A 22,154-nucleotide genomic window follows, 5' to 3' on the forward strand; every position below is an offset into this window, starting at 1 on the left:
TGGGTGCTCCCAGGGGAGGGCAGCAAGCATATTCTTTTCTTTCACTCCCAGAAAAGTATGTCCAGCTTTTCTCTCCCTCAGCATTCCAGGCACCGGGCCCAGCCAAGCTTAGTTTTGTGGAGACTGCAAGAACCCAGACTTCTCACATCCACAACTGTAAGATAGTAAATCATGCCCTGCTGAGCCACCAAGCTCACTTTGTTAGCAGGGCCAAACTGACCTTGTTTCTTCTCACTGTTTCTCTTCTCCGCCCTCTCATTCAGGCACTTTTTAAAGAAACACTAAATGCCCATCTCAGTCAGGTGCTGCAGAGCAAGATGGACTGAATCAAATATCCTTGCTCTCTGCCACACAGCACAAAAGCCTGCGGATTTTATGCTAAAGACTCAAAGCCCCCAGCTGCTGTGCTGACTTCCCATTGCTTCCCTAACATGGCAGCTTAAAAGGCCACAATCAACTATTGTAGTTGTGGATGAGAGGGTCCTGAATAGGTCTCCCTGGGCTGCAGTCAGGTTGTCTGCGGGGTGCATTCCTTCTGCAGGCTCCAAAGACAGGAAGTTAACCCCAGCCCTTCCTTTGTGGCATCCTCAAAGCCAGTCAGAGGGCATCCTCACATCTCTTTGCTCGGCCACCATCCCAGCACCTCCTTCTTTGACTTGTAAACAGTTACATTATAGTCACATGAATAGTCCAAGAAAGTTGCCCCATCCATAGTGAATTAATTCTGCCAAGGCCCTTTTTCAAGTAAGGTAAGACATGCACAGGCTGCAGACTTGGGAACAAGAGAATCTTTGGTGAGGGCTTTACTCTACCTCCCACAGTAGGGTTTTAGGTCAGATCAATGTGGGTGACAGTCAATGGTATTTATCTACCTTGCTCATGTTTGGGAGCTGCTCTCTGTCCTAATCCAGCTGTCTAGTCCTATTTTCAAATTTGACACCACCTTCCCGGACAATAATTTTAGTCCACCTGCATGTTAGCTGTCAGGCTCAGGTAAAACTTACTAAAGTCATGGGCTCCTTGGAATATACCTAAAATAGACTTCCTACACAAAGCTTCTTCCCCAATTTCATCCGCTCTATTCCAACCTTTGGGTTCCTGTTTATCAAACAATATTTCCTGCTTTATATCTTAATGCTTTTCAGCTACCAAGTTGCAAATGCTACCATGATGCATGCCAACCTGACTTCTCTGGGCAGACAACCTCACCAATGTCATGGAACCCCACCTCCCCAGAGCCCTGACCCACTAGGATAGATGGATCCACTTGTCAATGCCCATGTCCAGCAGAGAAGCAACTACAGAAGCCAGACCTCCTCCACTTTCTGCGCCCCATAAAGATCTTTAGTCCATACTCCCAGAGGGATAAAATACCCATTACCTTACAATCTTGTTAATCATTATTAAATTTCTAATAAAAAAGTCACATGACCTGATTTGATTGTGTGAAGCAGTGATTTATTTCAAGAGCAGAAAAGCAGACACTGAACACATTCGTGAGTGTAGACATGGCAGCCGTCCAGGGGAAGACGGAGATGTTTAATGTGGAATATTGGCAGCTGAGATGGAAAGACGTTCTTCACAGGAGAGTTTGGGAGCAGGGCTAACAGGGCCTGGTGACAGACTGGCTGGACAAGAAGCGACCAGCAAGCCTAACAGGGACTCCTGACACTCACCCATCTCACACAGCTGAGTTCTTTCCAATGGCAAGTGGGTGGGAGTGACAATTGGTCTCTCAAACATTACTCAAAACACCCCCACCCTCTCCTCTCTCTGCAGCATCTTGAGAGGCAATATTATTATTATTATTATTATTTTCCTGTGCCAGCAGGATTATTGATGGAAGCCAGTACCTGCATGATTCCACCATTCTTGGAGGCCATTTTATATGGAATAAGAGAAAGAAAAGGAGAGACACTCTCCTCAGGGCTCTTCTGATCCCGAGGCTTTCCTCCTGTAGCTGGGGACTAGGGGCTTGAACTAGGATCCTCACACATGATAATGTGTGTACAATCACCACCTGACCCTGGCAGTGTTCTAACACAGAAGATGCCCGGAACGTGAACTGAGATCAGCCAGAAAGAGAAGGATAAAGATGGGATGGTCTCACCCTTGGACAGAAGTTGAGAAAGAAGATCAGAAGGGGAACACACAGCAGAGCTTGGACTGGAGCTGGTGTCTTGCGCCAAAGTCAAAGACTCTGGGGTGGGGGGAAGCTTCAGGTCTTGAAACATGATGACAGAGGAGGTGAGTGTTATGTGGAAAACTGAGAAATGTTACACATGGACCAACTACTATATTTTACTGTCGACTGTGAACCATTAATCCCCCAATAAACTAAAAAAAGAAGAGGGGTCTGGGCAGTGGCACACCTGGTTAAGCACACAAAGTACAAAGCACAAGCCCTCACAAGGATCCGGGTTCAAGACCCTGCTCCCCACCTGCAGGAGAGATGCTTCACAAGCAGGTTTGCAGGCATCTCTCTCCCTCTTTGTCTACCCCTCTTCTCTCAACTTCTCTCTGTCCTATTCAATAAAATGAAAAAAACTGGCCACCAGGAGCAGTGGATTCATAGTGGCACTGAGCCCCAGTGATAACACTGGAGGCACAAAAAAAGGGGGGGAGCAGGGCCAGGGCAGGGGCAGGAGCAGGACAGGGGCAGTTGCAGGGTTAGGGGCAGGGGCAGGAGTAGGGCAGGGGCAGGGCAGGGGCAGGGCAGGGGCAGGAGCAGGGCAGGTGCAGTTGCAGGGGTAGGGGCAGGGGCAGGAGTAGGGCAGGGGCAGGGCAGGGGCAGGGCAGGGACAGCGGCAGGGGCAGGGGCAGGGGCAGGAACAGGGGCAGGGACAGGAGCAGGGGCAGGGCAGGGGCAGTTGCAGGGGCAGGGCAGGGGCAGTTGCAGGGGCAGTTGCAGGGGCAGTGGCAGGGCAGACGCAGGGACAGTTGCAGGGGTAGAGGCAGGGGCGGGACAGGGGCAGGGGCAGGGAAGGGCAGGGCAGGGGCAGACTGGATTCCTGAGTGACCACACAGAGCTGAGTTACACCACTCCCAGCTGCTAACACACCTGCCATGAATGTGACTGTGCTGCGTCTCGGAGCCACCCTGCACCCTTGGACTCCTCACTGCAGGGATGGGCTGCCCACACTACAGCAGGGAGGGAAGAGGCGCACTCCAAAGACACACGTGGGTTCCTGGCTTGAGTGTCTGGCTGGCTGACCGAGCTGCTCACGACAGCGGGGTGGGCTGGATGCAAGGCAGAGGGTGGGCAGAACTGGCAAGCTGGGAGGCCACAGATGACTTCGGGCAATGTTTACCTGGAGATGGTGTGCAGAGCCAATGGAGCCGGGTGTCAGAGAGGAGGATGCAAAGCTGAGGAGAAGGGGCAGGGAGAGGCCAGCTCAGGGATGTTCTGGCCTAGTGGGCCACCTCGTGAAAGAGTACAGACTAGAGAAGGAGAAGCGGAGGGCTGACCTAGCAGGAGAAGGAGTTCTGACAGTCACAAAGAAGCTAGTCAAGAAGACTAAGGAGGGCTGGCAGGAACAAGAACAAGAGGTGACAATGTGGCCAGGGAAGGGACAGAGGCCTCCTAGGGACGGGCAGGTACGTCAGAGGCTGTGAAGAGGCTGTGAAAGCAGTGTACTGCACCAAAGCAAAGGACTCTGAGACAGGTAGTGTGCAGGTCCTGGATGGAACACGATGACAGAGGAGGATGTAGGTGGAGGTTAGAGTATTCTCTGGAAAGCTGAGAAACGTTGCACACATACCAACTACTGTGTTTTACAGCCGACTGCAGACCATTAATTCCCCCCAGTAATAGGGGGAAAAGTCGCTGAGAAAGTCTCCCTCTTCCTCCTGCAGGGTGGCTGAAAGTCTGAAAAAGGCTTGGATTCCCTGGCAGAATCAGGGGAGATACCGACCCCCCCACACACACATAGACACAAAACTCCCTGTTTGCCTCTCCCCCAGTTCTCCACTAAGCCAGTCATGGCTTCCTGACTCCATTGGCTGCACTGGCTGCCTCTGTGAAGCTCAGTCAGGACTGGGGAGGTAGCATGGTGGTTATGCAAAGGACTTCAGTGCCTGAGGCTCAGAAGTGCCAGGTTCAATCACCAGTACTGCCATAAGCCAGAGCTGAGCAGGGCTCTGGTATCTAACTCCCTCTCTCTCTCTCTCTCTCTCTCTCAAACAAATAAATAAAGGGAGTCAGGTGGTGGCACACCTGGTTAAGCACATGCATTACAGTGTGCACGGACTGGGTTCAGGCCCCTGGCCTTCACCTGCAGGGGGGAGGCTTCATGAATGGTGAAGCAGGGCTGCAGGTTTCTCTCTTTTTCCCTCTCTGTCTCCCCCTTCCTCTCAATTTCTCTGTCTCTATCTAATAAACAAATATTTTAAAATAAATAAATTAGGGAATCCAGTGGTAGAGCAGTGGGTTAAGCACACGTGGTGTGAAACGCAAAGACTGGCAGAAGGATCCCAGTTTAAGTCCCCGGCTCCCCACCTGCAGGGGAGTCGCTTCACAGGAGGTGAAGCAGGTCTGCAGGTGTCTGTCTTTCTCTCTCCCTCTGTCTTCCCCTCCTCTCTCCATTTCTCTCTGTCCTATTTATCAATAACAACAATAACTACAACAACAATAAAAACAAGGGCAACAAAAGGGAAAATAAATATAAAAAATAAAGAAATTAAATGCTAAGAGAGAGGGGGGCTGGGTGATGGCAAACCTGGTTGAGCACACATCTTGCAGCGCTCAAGGACCCAGGTTCAAGCTCCCAGTCCCCACCTGCAAACAGCTTCAGAAGCAGTGAAGGGATGCTGCAGGACCCAGGTTTAAGCCCTCAGTCCCCACCTGCAAACAGCTTCAGAAGCAGTGAAGCGATGGTGCAGGTGTCCTCTGTCTCTCTCACATTCTATCTTCTCTATCCCTTTTGATTTTTCTTTTATCAAATAAATAAAAGACTGAAATGGAGGAAGTCAGAGAGGGAGGAAAAGAAAGAAAGAAAGAGAGGGAGAGAGACCCACTCAGAGGAACTCAGGCACGAGGGCGGGGTCCTGTTTGTGAGAAAATGCTGTGGGCGCCCCTGGGGCTGCTCTCTCTAAGGACAGCATCACAGCTGAGAGCAGCAGCGACTGGGGACGGCAGGAGGGAAAGCGTCCACCCAGGCAGGCGGATGGCACAAGAGCTGCTAGTCGCACATGGAACAAAACAAGGGTTGTCATGGTGACGATTTCATCCACTTCCACCCAGTGTTCAAAACCTGTAATGCATGGGGCACCGAGGGGAGTCAGACAAAGGCTCAGTCCTCTCTTTGGAAACTGCTCAAGGAAGCGTGGGTTATTGTTAGAACAAGTTCCTCATTTCGGCGAACAATTTAAGAGAGGGAAAAGGTTCCATTTACGCTGATGACTATGTGCAGGATGAAGAAAGAGCTCAGCTAGTAGAGAAATGGTCTTGCCTGTCTGATGCCCCTAGTGCCACATGCACCAGAGCAATACTCTAGTTTAGCTTTCTCTCTCTCTCCCTCTCTCTCTCTCTCTCTCCCTCTCCCTCTCCCTCTCTCTCTCTCTCCCTCCCTCCCCTCCCTCTCTCATCTCTCTCATAATAAATACTGGAGAGAGTGAAAAATAATTTTTTCCTTTGGGAGTAAAAGTAGCTGTCTAGGGTCCACTTGGATCATGTGTTTGCTTTGCTATATGCACTCCCCCCCCACACACACACACCTTACAGAGGGAGCTTCTGTGTGGTGGTATCTTTCCCTGTCTGTCTTTCTATCTCAAAAAATAAAAAAAATCAGCCTGGAGTAGTGAAGTCCCAGTGACAGAAGAAAAAAAAAAGTCCATTGAGAAAGATAGGATAGGAGGAGAGAGAAAGAACCAGACATCTCTGGCACATGTGCTGCCGGGGATTGAACTCAGGACCTCATGCTTGAGAGTCCAAAGTTTTATCACTGTGCCACCACTTGATTTTTTTTTAACACAAAATGTCTCTAATCCATAAAATAAGGACCAATTGCATAATCAATTCTAGGAATGGGACTAGGAATCGAAGAGGGAAGGACAAAAGATGCAGCCTTTGTGTCCGCAAGTCAATGGTTCTGCAAACAGGAGCTCTGGAAGCAGCACAAGAAGCCTGTGCCCCCCTCCACACACACACACACACACACACACACACGCACACGCACACACACACACACACACGCACGCATGCACATACGCACGCACGCACGCATGCACGCCCACACCAGAACCATGGAATCACAAACTAGGACATGTGCCCAGCAAGCTACTTTCACAAGACTTTCGGGAAGGTTGAGTCAAGTTCAAATTTGAGAATCATTTCAGTCCTTAAATGAGTGCAGGCTAGAATGTTCCCAGCTGTGACCACAGACTGCAAGCTCAGACTGACAGGGACTGGGAGGTCCCACAGGCTCCTGTACTAAATGTGAATAAATATAGGCGCTGAGTAACATCAATGGGGTTAACAGTCAATGCTATTTATATACCTTCCTCAAGTTTGGGAGCTACTCTCTGCCCTGATCCAGCTTTCTAGTCCTAGTCTCAACTCTAACACCGCTTTCCCAGACAATACTTTTAGCCCACCTGCATGTTAGCTGCCAGGCTCAGGCTCAGGCAAAAATCACTAAAGTCATAGGCCACATGGAACAGACCTAAAATAGACTTCCTAGCTTCCTCCCACACAAAGACTCTTAGTCTCATCTGCTCTGTTCCTACCTTTGGGTTCCTGTTGATTAAATAATCTGTCCTGCTTTACATCTTTCAGCCACCAAGTGCAGATGCTACTGTGATGCCATCCTGACCTCCCTGGGCAGACGCCCTCACCAATGTGTCCTGGAACCTCCCCTCCCCAGAGCCCTGCCCCACTAGGAAAAGATAGAAACAGGCTGGGGTAGGGGAGAAAGGACAGCGTAATGGTTATGCAAACAGATTCTCACACCTGAGGCCCCAAAGTCCCAGGTTCAATTCCCCTGCACCACCATAAGCCAGAGCTGACCAGTGCTCTGCTATAAAAGAAAAAAAGACAGAAACAGGCTGGGGGTTGTGGATCCACCTGCCAACACCCACACTCAGCAGAGAAGCCATGACAGAAGCCAGACCTCCCACCTTCTGCTCCCCATAAAGAATTTTGGTCCATGCTCCCAGAGGGATAAAGAACAGGGAAGTTTCTAATGGAGGGGATGGGACAGGGAACTCTGGTGGTGGGAACCATGTGGAATTGTACCCATTCTCTCACAATCTTGTTCATCATTATTAAATCACCAAAAAACTGGTAGAATAAAGGAAAAGAGGTTCAGATTCCAGTGAAACTCGCCTTCAGTCAGATTCCAGGACGGGATCCTCAGTGAAAGGCCCTGACAAAGGAGCTTCCTGCTCTGCTGGTGGCGATATAAATGTGTCCAGCCCCCGTGGAGAGCAGTCTGGAGAACTCTCAGAAGGCTAGAAGAGGGCCTACCCTATGGCCCTGCAATTCCTCTCCTGGGGATACATCCTAAGGAACCCAACACACCCATCCAAAAACATCTGTGTACACCTATTATCATAGCAGCACAATGTGTAATAGCCAAAACCTGGAAGCAACCCAGATGTCCAACAACAGATGAGTGGCTGAGCAAGCTGTGGTCTAGATACACAATGGAATACTACTCAGCTATTAAAAATGATGGATCCACTTTTGTCACCTCATCTTGGATGGAGTTTTAAGGAGTCACGTTAAGTGAGATAAATCAGAAAGAGAAAGGTGAATATGGGATTGTCTCACTCATGGACAGAAGTTGAGAAATAAGAATAGAAAACACAAAGTAGAGCTTGGACTGGAGCTGGTGTCCTGCACCAAAGTCAAGGACTCTGGGGTTGGAGGGGAGGAGGGTTCAGGTCCTGGAACATGATGGTGGAGGAGGACCTAGTGGGGGGTTAGAGTGTTAGGTGGAAAACTGGGAAATGTGACACATGGACCAACGACTGTGTTTTACTGTGGACTGTAAACCGCTAATCCCCAGTAACGTAAAAAACCAATCCCTGCCCGCCCGTCCCCATTCGGGATACAGTTTCTGTTCTGAAGCAAGAAGGGCTGATCTGGTTTGATCTGGTTTGAAGTCAGGTGGTGGCACTTCAGGTTGAGCTCTCATATTAGTATGTGCGAGGACGTGCATTCAAGCCCCTGGTCCCCATCTGCAAAAGGGAAGCTTCAGTAACTGTGGAGCAATGCTCTAGGTGTCTCTTAACTCCTTCTCCCTCTCCCTCTCCCTCTCCCTCTCCCTCCCCCCCCCCCTCTCTCTCTCATCTTCATTAGAAAGAAAAACAGGGGCTGGGCAGTAGCACACTTTGCTGAGTATACATATTACAGCGTGCAAAGACCTGGATTCAACCACTCGGTCCCCACTTACAGAGCGGAAGTGTCACAGTCGGTGAAATGGGGCTGCTGGTGTCTCTCTATCCCTCTCTGTTTGTCTCTCCCTCCCCTCTTGATTTCTCTCTGCCTCTAACCGATAAATAAATATATAAATGAATACCCACTAGTAACAGTGGACTCATGAAGACAGCAAATCCCAACAACATCCCTGGTGGGTAAAAACTAAATAATGAAGTGGAGGGGAGAGGGGGAAAGAAGCCTGGGCCCCACCCGCAGTGACTCTTGAATTCTGGGCCTCTCTGGAGCACGGGCAGGGCTGGGAGCAGGCTCTGGAATCATGATGAGCAGGCCTTCATCTTTCCCCTGCCCATTTCTCTTGCCCCTGTCAGGGCTTCTGCGAGAGGACCTTTCCTGTCTTCTCCAGAGTTGAGAGGCCCCAGGAAGCACAGTACACACCAGCCTGCGTAGCTGACCCCCTCCCCCAGAGGACACCCCCAGGCTGGCGGCAGCGCTTAGCCCTGAAAAGGCGAAGCCAGCTCTGCTCACGAGGGGCGGCAGGCTGCCTGGCCGGAGCGCAGAGAACCAAGTGGCCAGCCCAGCAGGCGGTGGCCTGGGACTTGCGTGGGCCTGGGGACGCTGGAGAGCAGGGCTGCCAGTTCCCACGCACAGGAGTCCCTCCCGTCTCCTCCTCTTCTGGGCACAGGAGCTCTGCAGCACAAAGGGCACCCTCCCTCTGCCTGGGTCCCGTCCCAGAGAGAGCTGGCTGTGGCCCTCAGTGTGTCTCAGCCAGGGACGCTCGCTGCCAGCCACTGCCCCGGTGTCACATGACAGAGCTGGCCCTGATGCTCAAGCCCCACTTAGCATCAGAGCTCCGGGTGAGGGAGACAACCACGCAGTCTCTTCAGACTTGCTGCTTCCCTCAACAGCAGCCCTCAGCGATGTCTCTAAAACACTCCCGGGGGTGGGGAGGCCGGTGGTGGCACTCCTGGTTAAGGGCACATACTACCATGTGCAAGGACAGGGTTCAAGCCCCTGGTCCTCACCTGTGGGCAGGGGTGGGGGGGAGAAGCTTCACAAGTGGTGAAGCAGGTCTTCAGGTATTTGTGTCTTTCTCCCTCTCTATTTACTACTCCTCTCTCAATCTCTCTGTCGTACCAAATAAAGGAGTAAAACATAAAAGAGGATGCCTAGAGTGGGTCTGTCGTGAGGCCTCAAACTCCAGTGACATAACGCTGGCAGCCATGATGATGATGATGATGATACACTCCGAGAACACTGTGGGCATCACCACCTGTCACAGTGTGCTCCTTTCTCCCAGACTGCCCCCCTCCTAGCCCTGCAGCTGTCTGTCTGTCCCTCGGCTTTCCCTCTGAAGCCACTTTGTGCCTTTCCACCCTTGGGCTGGGAGGGGAGAAAGTGCCCGCCTGCGGCAACCACCTGGGGCACAAGGGGCCTCTCACAGTGAGCATCCTCGCCCCAGAGCTCTGGCTTTGCCGGGCTGAAGAAATGACAAGGAGACTCATCACGCACATGAAAGCATATGGCCGTGGGGCTGGCGAGGCAGAGCACCGGGACCCGGACAGGGACCTGCCGCTCCAAACACACAGCCCAGGTCTAAGCCCCGTACACCACGCGGTAGCCGCAGTGCAGTGTGTGACGCTCTCGCTCCCCCACCCGTGTGTGTGTGTGTGTGTGTGTGTGTGTGTGTGTGCGCGTGCGTGTGCAAAAGTCAGGACAGTGAAGCTCCAGTTCCAGAAGGAGGGAAAGGAGGGAGGGAGTGAAGAAAGGAAGAGAGGAAGGAAGGAAGGAAGGAAGGAAGGAAGGAAGGAAGGAAGGAAGGAAGAAGAGATGGACGAATGGATGGATGGAGGGAGAGAGGGAGAGGAAGAAAGGGAGGGAGAGAGGGAGAGAGAGGAAGGAAGGAAAGAAGAAAGGGAGGGAGGAAAGGAGCAGGGGACGAGAGGGTGGAAGGAAGAGTGACAGGGCCACGAGATGGCATAGCGGCTGCCATACTGGACTCTCAAGCGTGGAGTTAAATTACCAGCACTGCACGTGCTAGTGAAGCTCTGGGTTCCTGGCTCCCCCCCTGTCTTTCATCAATCAGTTAATCCATCTGTGGAGGGATGGAAGGAAGGAGGGAAAGACTGCTATGAGTTCAGACGGTGAGTCTCAGTTTTGATTTTCAGGTGTTCCAAGGTCACCCACTCCACTTCCAGCCAGTGCTCTGAGCACAGTGTGTACCCAGGGACAAGAGGGACAGGCACACGGACAGCCGTGCGGTGGGGCAACCTGGCTCTCTCAGGTCATCCCTGGCACAGACTGGCAGCATCTTCACCAGCACTCCCCAAACTTGGAGCCAGGTCAGAATCCATGGAAACTTAGGAGCTGGGTGGTGGTGCACCTGGTTAAGCGCTCACATTGCAGGGCACAAAGACCCAGGTTCAAGCCCCTGGTTCCCACCTGCAGGGGGGAAGCTTCACAAGTGATGAAGCAGGGCTGCAGGTGTCTCTCTGTCCCTCTCCCTTTCTATCTCCCTCTCCCCTCTCAGTTCATCTGTCTCTATCCAATAAAAAAAAAGATAACACAAGGGGGGCAGGTGGTGGTGCACCTGGTTGAGCACACACATTAGAGTGTGCAAGGACCCAGGTTCAAGCCTCTGGTCCCCACCTGTAGGAGAAAAGCTTTCTAAGGTGATAAAGCAAGACTGCAGGTATCTCTCTGTCTCTCTCTTTCCCTCCCTTCTCAATTTCTCTCTGTCCCTATCCAATGTTAAATAAATAAAATATAGTAAAAAAATAATAAAACAAAAAGAATCACATGGAGATATTAATAACACATCCCGACAAGCCCTCCACCCACACACTAATCAGGTCAGCCTGAGGAAGAGCTGGTTATCAACTTTCTTTTTTAACTCTGCTCTGTGTGTGTGTGTGGGGGTGTCCCTCACCCATGTAGGATCTCACTGTTCTGGTTGCACTTTCAGCTGGGATGGTGGGGTGGATGGTGAGTGATGCCACAGCCCTGGAGCTTTCTCCAATGGCACAGTACCACCCGTGCGATGCCTGAGCTCGGAGCTACACTGCACACAGGGCAACGGACAGGCCCTCCGCAGTGAGATCTCTCCCCAGCCCTGGAGGTGAGCGTGGTAGTCACTCCCAGGAGCTCCCAGGTGCGGCCTCACTGAGAGACAGACACAACCTGCGTTTCCTAACAGAGCTCCATCTGTGGCCAACGAGCCTGGCTTCTCTGGCAAGACAACTGAGGATGTCCCCAGGAACTGCCAGAGAAGAAGATGAGAACTCTCTCCCGGCAGGGCAGGCTCTCTCCACGGTGGCACAGAAAAGTCAAGGCCACCCCAGGCCAACGACGCTGACAGCTGCTGGAGGGAGAGGGACCCAGCCCCAGCCCCCAGGACAAGCCCCTGTGAACGAGGAAAATGCTCCCTGCCTCCCTCCCCATCTCTTTCCACCACTTTGGCAACGGGGCTGGGGCAATTCAGCCAGGGGTGAGGAGAGGATCACTGGAGGCTGAGGCCTTATGCTCTCCTGGACCTTAGAAGCACAGACACTCAGGGGCCAGGCAGTGGTGCATCTGATTAAACACACATATTCCCATGCACAAGGACCCAGGTTCAAGCCCCCAGCCCCCACCTGCAGGAGGAAAGCTTCAGGAGTGGAGGAGCAGGGCTGCAGGTGTCTCTCTGTCTCTCTCCATCTCTATCCCCCTCCCCTCTCAAATCCTCTCTGCCTCTATCCAATAATAAATAAATAACATTTTAAAAAGGGAGCGGAAAGGATGGCTGCCAGGAACAGTGGATTTACTTATTTATTTATTTATTTTGGAACAGTGGATTTATAATGCCAGCACCAAGCCCCATCAATAGCCCTGGTGGCAATTAAGAAAAGAAGAGAAGAGAAGAGAAGAGAAGAGAAGAGAAGAGAAGAGAAGAGAAGAGAAAATAAAAGAAAAGGAAAGAAAAGAAAAGGCACCACCTCCACACATCCTTTCCCATGTTACCTCCCCCACTTCTTCTTTTCTTCTGCTCCTGAGTGCCCTGCAAGTGAGGCCTGCCTTCTGGGAGCCTGTCCGCCCCACACCCCATCAGCGCCGGCTGCCTGAAAGAGCCCTCCTTCTCCACCAGCCCGGGCCACGGACAGCTGTGTAGGTCGCCGGGTGGAGGGGCAACCCCTTTGCGTGCCAGGGCCCCGGCCCACCCTCACCTCCCCCCTCTGCCCAATGCACCTGGGAACCGTGATGCAAGAAGCATAGCGCTAGGCTGACAGGCAGACACCCAGGTTCCAGACCAGCCTCAGGCAAACAGACACCTAACCCCCTACACACACTCATGCACACACACACACACACACACACACACACACACTCATACAGACACACTCATACAGACACACACACACTCACAAACACACACACACTCTCACACACACTCACACAGACACACACACTCACACACACACACACAGTCGCACACACTCTCACACACACTCACAAACACACTCACACACACACTCACACACACACACTAAAACACACAGATACACACACACTCTCTCACACACACACACTCACTCACACTCACACACAAACTCACACAGACACACACACTCACACACAGTCACTCACACACACTCACACACACACACTCATACAGACACACAGACACACACACAAGCACTCACACACAGACACAGACATACACACTCTCACAGACAAACACACACACACACACGCCCCAGGCCCCAGTGTTCCATCGCTGGTACGGGAGGCCTAGGCTGCCTATTATTCACGTCCCTCCCATGTCCCCTCCCAGGTGCAGGTCCATGTGAGCCCCTGACCATGTGAGCTGGGTGCCGTGACCTAGAGTGCTTTTCTCCCCAGTGAGGCCTGTGCACAAACGCAGCTGGAAGGGGAGCTGGCCTGGCCAGGAGCAGCTCCGTTACCAGCTAATGTTCACCGACTGGCTGGGGAGTCAGGCCCAGAGGGACCATTCCATTTAACTGGGCTGCCGATTAATCAGCGGTTTAAACAGATGGCGTGCACAGGAGCTCCCGGTGAAGGAGAGGACCCTGAGGGTGGGGAGGAGGCCCCCCACCCCCACTGGCCTCGCCCTCCAGTAGCAGAGGCCAGTAAGGGATGCCCTCTCCCCAGTTCCCAACCTCCGGTGCAGACCCTCACCGGCCCTCTGGCTGGGAGTCAGGGAGCCAGCAAGGAGTGAGGAGAAGGCTCACCCTCAAGGGCGGCACATCTCAGTCTGGGGCCTGCCGAGCCCTGGGGACATCTGCAGACAGTGCCCAGCAGTTGTGGTGTGTCGTGGGGACTGAGGGTGCTGGGCATCTCACAGGACAGAGCTAGGGATGCTGAGTGACCAGCTGCCTGCAGGAGACCCTCCTTCTCCACCAGCCCGGGGCCCCGGACAGCTGTGCGGGTGACCGGGTAGAGAGGCAGCCCCTTTACATGCCAGGGCCCCGGCCCACCCCCACCTCCCCCTCCTCCGCAGGGCACCCCACTTTCCACAGAGGCAGTCAGGCTTGGGGATGTGGCCCTGAACCACCAGAGGTGGCAGGAGAGGGCCACACACCTCCCTCCCAAGCTAACCAGGTTCTCTCCAGCTCTGTCTCCAGTGACAGCTGTGCACCTGCTGCCACCGGCTGCTAACAAGCTCTGTGCCAGCTGCCGCCCAGCCCCGGGCCCCCAGCTTCATCCCAGTCCCACCGGGGTGGTGGGGACCACATCTGTGGCCACCCAGAAGAGCTCTGCCAGAGGCGGGCTGCAGGATGGCCACCGAAGAAAGCCCACCCAGTGTCCCCACAGTTGCTTCCAGCCTCCAGCTCACCAAAGCACTGCCAGACGCAGCCCCACACCACCCCCACGCCCGCCACAGAGGCCCACGGGAGGGAGCAGCAGCAGTTCTGGGACCGGCCAGCACAGCCGCTGCCCCCCCAGGTCACCCACTCACACCACTTACCTGGGGAGGAGTCATTCAGGCCCATCAGGTCGTTGGCTCTCTGGATCTTCTCCAGGCACATGGCCTGCTCCTTCTTGAAGATGCAGTCTGAGTGCGTTGTGGCGGCCTGCAGGTGACACAGGGGTGGGGCAGAAGTAAGGAGCCCTGTTACTGAAGCCCCAGGAGCAAAATCCTGAGGCTGGGACAGGAGGGGAGGAGACAGTGGCAGAGCCCATGGTTAGCAGGAGCCCCGAACCCACCTTGTCACATGCACCACGGAGGCTCCTCTGTTTCACCAGCTCAGTGTGTGGACCCAGCAAAGACCCCTCCCGGGGCCTCAGATTTGTGTCTTACAGGAATATTGGCAAACTTGAACATGCATATATACATACATGTGCATGCACATATGTTCAGTCTCTGTGTTACCTGCATGCACTGTCCTGCCAAATATGAGTCTATACACATATATGTCATCTCAAGAATTCTACCAAGTAGGCACTGGTGGGTTTTTTTGTTTGTTACAGTTGCAGAAGTACCATCACAGAGTTAACTGGCATTGAGATCCAAGCCACCCAGTGAGGGCGTTGGTGGTGGTACCAGCCAAGTACACTCATCAACAACAAAAGCGCAGGCACTACACCAGGTACAGCCGAGCCTGAGGACCCTCAGGGTCCCAGAGGGGCAGTGAAGGGGCGGGGTCCTTACCAGTGGCAGTAGGAGCAGAGCAGCCAGGGAGACCCCCACGCCAATGGCCATGTTGTGTCTCCGTCTGGAGAGAGGCCAGCACCGTTCAGCCCCAAGGTGTCCACAGGCTGGAGAGGAAGGACAGGTGAGAACAGAGTGGGTCCAGAGCCAAGGCCTCCCCCTACCCCCATGCCTTTTCTCTCCTTTTCTTTTCCTGCTCTTTTGGTGGTGGGGGGAATGTTTGGTTTTGTTTGTCTTTTTTCCTTTATTTTTGGTTTGTTTTGATGTGGCTTTCTTGTTCTCACTGAGGCTTTACCACTCTAGGCCAACATTTTCAGACAGAGACAGAGATGGTGATGGCGCAGCAGTGAGGCTTCCCCCAGTGCAGCCGGGGCCAGGCCTGCACCATGACCAAGCAGACGCGCTGACCAGAGGGAGGGGCTTGTCAACCCTCCTGCTCTTCTTTCTTTTTTTCCCTCCTCATTTTAAAAATATTTATTTATTTATTTATTCCCTTTTGTTGCCCTTGATGTTTTATTGTCGTAGTTATTATTGTTGTTGTTATTGATGTCATCATTGTTGGATAGGACAGAGAGAAATGGAGAGAGGAGGGGAAGACAGAGAGGGGGAGAGAAAGACAGACACCTGCAGACCTGCTTCACCGCCTGTGAAGCGACTCTCCTGCAGTTAGGGAGCTGGGGGCTCGAACCAGGATCCTTACACCGGTCCTTGTGCTTTGCACCACCTGTGCTTAACCCTCTGCACTACCGCCTGACTCCCCTCTTCTTTCTCTTTAATTTTAATGTTTTTTTTTTTTTGTCAGCAGAGCTGCACCTCTCCAGATTGACTGGGGTTTTGTTTGTTTCTTTTTGTTTGTTTGTTTGTTTTGCTTTGTTTTCACTTAAAAAGAGATAGACAGTCAGACAGACACAGTACCAGAGCTTCCCCTAGTGTCACAGGACCCCCAAACTGTGGCAGGGCCTCCAGCTCTCTAATCGTGACACAGGTGGCAAAGCGGGCACCACGCCAGGGGAACAGCCATGCTGGGCCCACATTGCTCACCCGCGTGGCAGCAGGCGCCGTGAACAGTGACCAGCACTCTGGCTCAGGCTGCAGGCCACAGACAGGTCCGGGCGGCTTGCTCCCAGTGGCCTTTGTGCCCCTCAGCCCCCTTTTAGGTGACATTAACGGGCACACACTCCTTCCCTGGACAGGTTATTTGTGCTTCTCGGCTCTCGGCTGTGGGCATGTGATGGGCCCCCACGTGAAGAACATGGGTGAGGGGACCTGTGCGTCTCTGGACCATGTGTCCAGAAGCCCGACACACACTGCTTCTGCTGGATTCCTGCCCAGGTGCCAGAACCAGCTTTGCTGCACAGCCAGGCATCCTGAAAGGGTGTGAAGTAGCAATCCCAAAGGCCCTGGGGCACGGAGCCCGGCTCCCAGCAGTCACCTGGCTGCATGTGGCAAAGGAGGAGGTGCCGCGGCCCCATCTGATTCTGCTCACACACAGAGAGCCACTCAGTTCCAGCGGTAGGGCCTGGACGCTGACCACAGTGCTCTTGTCCCTCTGCCTCTGGTGTAAAGCCTTCCCCACCACACACTAAGCCAAATGAGGCTCCAGAGTGACTGTGGTCCCAGAGGTGCAGGAGCTGCAAGGGCCGGGTGGTGGGGAGGGCCAGGGCTGCTCCCAAGGACAGGATAGGATGCTCAGAGCCCAAAGAGCAAGCCACAGGCTCCCCAGGACCTTCCCAGAAGATGAGTCCCAGCTACATCCCAGCCATTCGGAAGCGTCCGGGGATGTGCATCCCAGAGAAAGAAGAGGACACAGGGATAGTCTCTGCAGCATCACTGAAAATAGCATCATCAACAACAAAAAAGTGGGGCAGCAAAGCCTCCCTCAGGAAGCCCCTGTTAACAGGCCCCCGTACAGCCATAAACAAAACATGGTATGGTCATTCAGAAATAACTACTGCTTCTATTCAGTTATTAGGAAAAAGACTGAGTAAGCCCAGTCAGTATCCACTGTGACCTTGAGGGTGGGTGTGGGACAGCTGTTCAAGGAGGCCCAGGATGGGTGGGGGGTTGCTTAGAAGCCAACGTGTCCTGGCACATCTGTACCTGTGAGCAGAGCTGCCAGGACCTCCATGTCTATCTGTCTGTCTATTTGTCTACCAACCCCCCCCCCCCGTCCTCTTGCCCTTGCCATTCTAGACTTAGGCTGGTGAGAAGGAAGCAGCCCCAAATGGAGGAGGAGACTACTATCAGGCAGGAAGGTGACTGAAAAGCAGCCTGTCCTACCCACCCATCACTCAGCTCTGCCTTCTCAGGGCTGCTCAGATGCTTGGGGGAAGCTCTGGGTACCAACTGGACACCCAGAGATGCTCAGATGCCAAGAAGCGTGGGGGTAGCGGGCATGCTAGCTAGACTCTTACCTGCAGGTCAGAAAGGACTGGGCAGGCTGGGGAAAGTGACCTCAGACCCCTGGGCACTGTGACCAAGTGACACCACACAGGCTGACGTCTCTGCCCCTACCTCAGGGTCCTCACACACTGGGTTACCTTAGACCCCCTTGAGCATGACTGACACAGGTGGACTCCAGGGTGCTGGGTCTCATCCGTCTCCCCCATGGGAGCCTCAGGTCCTGTACACAAGGCTGACACACCTGGCCTGACCAGTTGGAACAGAGAAAGGTCTGGTTGACTTCCCCAACCCCACTCAAAAAGAAAAAAAAAAAGATTCAGGCAGTCTCTCTCGGCCAGCAGAGAACTCAAAGGCATGAGGTAGCAAGTGTGTGGGATCTGGGACTAACTCTCCAGTACACTGAGGCTGGTAGGGCCTGCAGGCAGGATAGCTCCACACAGGTCTATGTGGAGGGTCTCCAGCACCTCCCTCTGCTCCCTCCACCCCGCGGGAAGCTAGCAGCCTCAGCTGTAGCCTGGGCCCTGCTTCTGGTTCTAGTCCAGACCATCTGCTCCTAAAGGCCTCAGAGCCAGCAGGGCCCAGATGAGAAAGAGGAGAGGGGCCGGGCAGTGGCACATGCAGTTAAGCACACATACTGCAAAGTGGAAGGACCCGCCCAAGGTTCCAGGTTCAAGCCCAGGCTCCCCAACTGCAGGGTGACGCTTCACGAGCAGTTCTCTCTTTCTCTCACCCTCTCTGTTTCCCCTCCTCTCTCAATTTCTCTCTGTCCTAGCCAATAACATGGAAAAGATGGTCACCAACGGCAGTGAATCCTTAGTGCTGGCACTAACCCCAGTGATAACCTGGAAGAAAGAAAGAATGGGGGGGGGGGGGGCGCTGAGCATACAGCCTATTTCACCCAGTGGACCACAGGCTCCTTCCTGGAGGTCACCTGTCCTGTCCATTCAGCTAGGTGGCACCAGGAGCCTCAGCAGCACACTACTGTCATCTCTTGAGGTTCAGGGGCGCCAGGATAGCTCAGGCCATCTGGCTGCCTGCTGCGGTCGCCCAGAGGGCAAGCAGACAATGGGGCAGGCAGGCGCAGAGCTGAAGGGTGCTGATTTCTGACTCCTCTCTTCCTCTCTCACACACAGAGAGGAGCCTGCAGACATGCCAGTCCCACAGGAACAAAGAGGGCCACCTCTGGTGTCCAGGCTCTGCTGGAGTCACTGGCTTTGTAGCTGATGTGAGGACAATTAAACTCTGCTGGCCAGTGGAGAACCCAGCTCAGGGCACACCTGGTTCAAGCCCCCAGTCCCCACCAGCAGCAGGAAAGCGTCACTTGTTACAGGTCTCTCTCTCTCTCTCTCTCTCTCTCTCTGTCTATTTGATGCCCTTAATTTCTCTCTATCCTGTTGAAGACAAAAACCAAAGGGAAGCATGGTTGCTGAGAGTGGTAGATTAACTGTACAGGCACTGACCCCAGTGGTAACCATGATGACAAAAATAAATAAGTAGACAAATTTTAAAAGAGTGGGGGTAGATGGCACAATAGTTATGCAAAGAGATTCTCATGCCTGAGGCTCCAATGTCTCAGGTTCAATCCCCCGCACCACCATACTGAGCAGTACTCTGGTTAAAAAGAATTAAATAAATACAAACAAACTCTGTGTCCTGGTGCCCAGTGTGGTAGCCTCAGAGGGCCAATCTGCTTACAGTTTGTTCTGTTCCTGCAGTGCTGGGACCTCCCAAATGCTCCTAGATTGGCATTTTCATTCTTGTTATTTCAGACAGAGACACAGCGAGGACGGAGAGGAAGGAGCATCACAACCCAAAAGTATCTCCCATGTGTTACTGGGACTTGAACCCCGATCGAGAGTACAGTAAGGAATCTGCACTACCCTATCAGCTGTATTTGCCACCCCGCCCAGTCATCTAGAGTTGATCTATTCAATTTTAACATGTCTTAGTCTAAAACTAAGTCATAAAACTTAGTCATAAAACTAAATAACAGGGTCAGGGTAACAGCATAATAAGTAAACAAAAAGACTCATGCCTAAAGCTGTGAGGTCAAAGGTTCAAGTCTCTAGCCCCACCATAAACCAGAGCTGAGCAGTGCTCTAGGAGAGTAACATAGAATAGAATGAAATAAAATAAAGTAAGAAAAGCCATCTGTAGCTCCCAGACATGACTTGAGGCAGCAGAAATGTATGTGAATGGTGATATCTAGCTGTAGTTAGGCCATCAGCAGCAGTCGGTATAAGCAGTTATGTACAAGCTAGATACAGAGACTGCTGACCAGTAAGGACAACACAATTTTCTCTCTTCCTATTATCTTGCCAGTTCGGAGTTCTTTTTTTTTTTATTTTCTTTTCTTTTTATCTTCTTGCTGTCACCTCCCCTAAAGCCTGTCACTTTTAAAAACCATAGCTCATGTCTGCTGACCAGAGAAATTAGGCAACTTTGCCAGGGTTCAACAGTCCAGGATAGATGAGGGAGTTGAGAAGCAGATCCCAACACCCAGCTCCAAAGTCTGGCGTCTCAGTCCTGTGCACCTGCTTCTCGGTTGCTGGTAAAAGCAACATCTGCTCATAGCCCAGGGCCCTCGGGTGATCACGCTGTAGGGGCTGTCAGGCTCCCTACTTCTCCCCACCCCACCCCACTCCACACACACATTTCACCATTTCGAACAGCCTTTTCAGGCAGTTGGCCCTTTGGGCCTTTGGTAGGCTTTAAAGGTACCTGAGATGGAGGGGTAGGAACACAGAATGGGCGTGGTGTTCTCCAAGGCCACACAGTGAAGAGTGTGTGTGTGGGGGGGGGGGCGGGGGTAGATATCTGCAGTAGAGGCTGCAGTAGAGGGTGGTCCAGGCTCCTCCCCTGTGGGGGCAAAAGGAACCCAGCTCCAAGACCCACACCCCAGCAACTGACCCACCGCGGGACTCAAAGCACAGTTATGCCCACCTCCTCCACCTTCTCTTCCTCTTCCCTCCTCCTCCACTCTCCCCCTCTCCTCCTCCCCCTTCCCCTGCTCCTCCTTCTTCCCTCTCCTCCATTCTCTCTCCCTCTTCTCTCCTGCTCTCTCTTCCTCCTCCTCTCTCCTCCTCCTCCATCCCTCCTCTCTCCCTCCTTCTCCCTCCTCTCTTCCACCCCTCCTCTTCTTCCTCCTTCTCCTCCTACTCCTTCTTCCTTCATCTGCCCTCCCTCCTCCTCCCTCCTCCTTCTCTCTACTCCTCCTCTCTGCCCCTCCCTCCCTCCCCCCCCCATGAGCCAGCACGCCAGGCACACAGGAAGCCAGCGTCATCAGTCAGAACACAGAGCCAGTGGTGGTGACTCACCCAGACTTTCCACATCTTGCCGAGGGTGGAAAGACCCTCCAGATAACTCCTGTGGCCCCACATGCTGCAGCACCCTCTCTATAGCACCCCAAGAAAGATGGCCTGCTTCCTGAGCAGGGCCTCCGGGCACGGAGGTCTTTCTATCAAGTCCTTGTGTGCCACGCCTGACCTCCCAGATGTCCTCAAAGAGGGGGTCAGCACCTTGCCCTCTCCTGTCACTAGGCCACACAGCCCCAGGTACCAATTCTGCCTTCTCGAGGTTGGGGCCATCTGGGCTGTCTCCCATCGGACTCCCCTGGATGCTCAGCTCCCCACCCCCATTCATGGGTCAGTGCTTCCAGGAAAAGTAGGTCATGGTCACCCCTGTCTCCACACTCCGTAGCAATGACCCCCAAGCATCAGGGGTCCCACCAGATGTCCTCCTCTCCCAGACGCAAGTCCAGGGAACCGAGGAGGGGCAGCTGCCCCCAAGTCTCCCCTCAGGAGGGTGGCACTAAGCTTGTTTGGGAAAGAAAGGGGCGCCCACTCCTTCCTCCTCCACAAGGTAGAGCTCACACAGGGCACAGCCTGGTAATTTAAGGGGTTTATCTTTCATGTCAATGTCTGAACTTACTCTTTTCAGGTGCTACCCTGGCTGGGTGCACACGTTACAGTGCAGAAGGGCCCAGGTTCAAGCCCCCAGTCCCCACCTGCAGGGGGAAAAGCTTCAGGAGTGGTGAAGCAGGGCTGCAGGTGTCTCTCGCTGCCTCTCTCCAACTCTGTCTCCCCGTTCTTCTCGATTTCTGGCTGTCTCTAGAGAATAAATAAATAAAGGTAGTAAAAAACATTTTCAATACTAAAAAAAAATAAAATAAGCCTTCTCTTTTCAGGGCTCTGTGCACAGGCGGTAGCAGAGACAGGGAAGCTACTCTGCATGCTCTACAATGGGGTCCTGGGCTGAGGGCAGCAAGGGCAGGGCTGCAAAGCATCTTAGCCATGTACCCTGCTTCACCACTGAGGTTCAAGGACAAGAGTCTTTCTCAAGGTCACACTGCAAAATCCTTGTGTGCTTGACAGTCCAAGAACATCTCCCATTCTGGAGAGATGGAGAGATCCCAGGGGCTCTCCACCACAAAAAGAGTTCTCCCAGAGACAGGCAAGAGGAAGGGACAAGAAGAGGAAGGAAGAATAAGGAGGAGGGTTGGCAGGAGAGGGGACAGAGAGCAAAGGAAGTCAGGAGCAGCTGCTGACTGACTCCCGGGCAGGGGTGTGCTCAGAAGGGGGCTAAGAACACCTCTCCCTTGACCCCATTAGCCAGTCCTCCCAACTGAATGGGGGCAAGCTCCCCCAGGAAGGGGTACTGCCCAGGTCCCTGGTCCAGGCAAAGCACCTGGTGGGGACCCAGCAGAGTCCTGAGTTTGATGAC

At 53.2% G+C, this 22,154-nt stretch overlaps 2 protein-coding genes across 8 annotated transcripts in view; both read right to left on the reverse strand.

Moving 5' to 3' along the window:
- Positions 1-15,136, reverse strand: part of ADCYAP1R1 (ADCYAP receptor type I) — a 61,861-nt gene extending 46,725 nt beyond the window's left edge. For all 7 annotated transcript variants that reach the window (XM_007531001.3, XM_007531000.3, XM_007530999.3 and 4 more), the window contains exons 1-2: positions 15,030-15,136; positions 14,346-14,451 (exon numbers count right to left, since the gene is read on the reverse strand). In XM_007531001.3, the coding sequence (XP_007531063.1) occupies positions 14,346-14,451; positions 15,030-15,080 (157 nt within the window). In that variant the 5' untranslated portion in view covers positions 15,081-15,136. The remainder of the gene's footprint in view (positions 1-14,345; positions 14,452-15,029) is intronic.
- PPP1R17 (protein phosphatase 1 regulatory subunit 17) overlaps positions 1-22,154 on the reverse strand; it is a 749,123-nt gene that overhangs the window by 626,837 nt on the left and 100,132 nt on the right. The gene's annotated exons all lie outside the window — the stretch shown is intronic.

The sequence above is a fragment of the Erinaceus europaeus genome, chromosome 8 (genome assembly GCF_950295315.1).
Source record: "Erinaceus europaeus chromosome 8, mEriEur2.1, whole genome shotgun sequence".
Lineage (NCBI taxonomy): Eukaryota > Metazoa > Chordata > Mammalia > Eulipotyphla > Erinaceidae > Erinaceus > Erinaceus europaeus.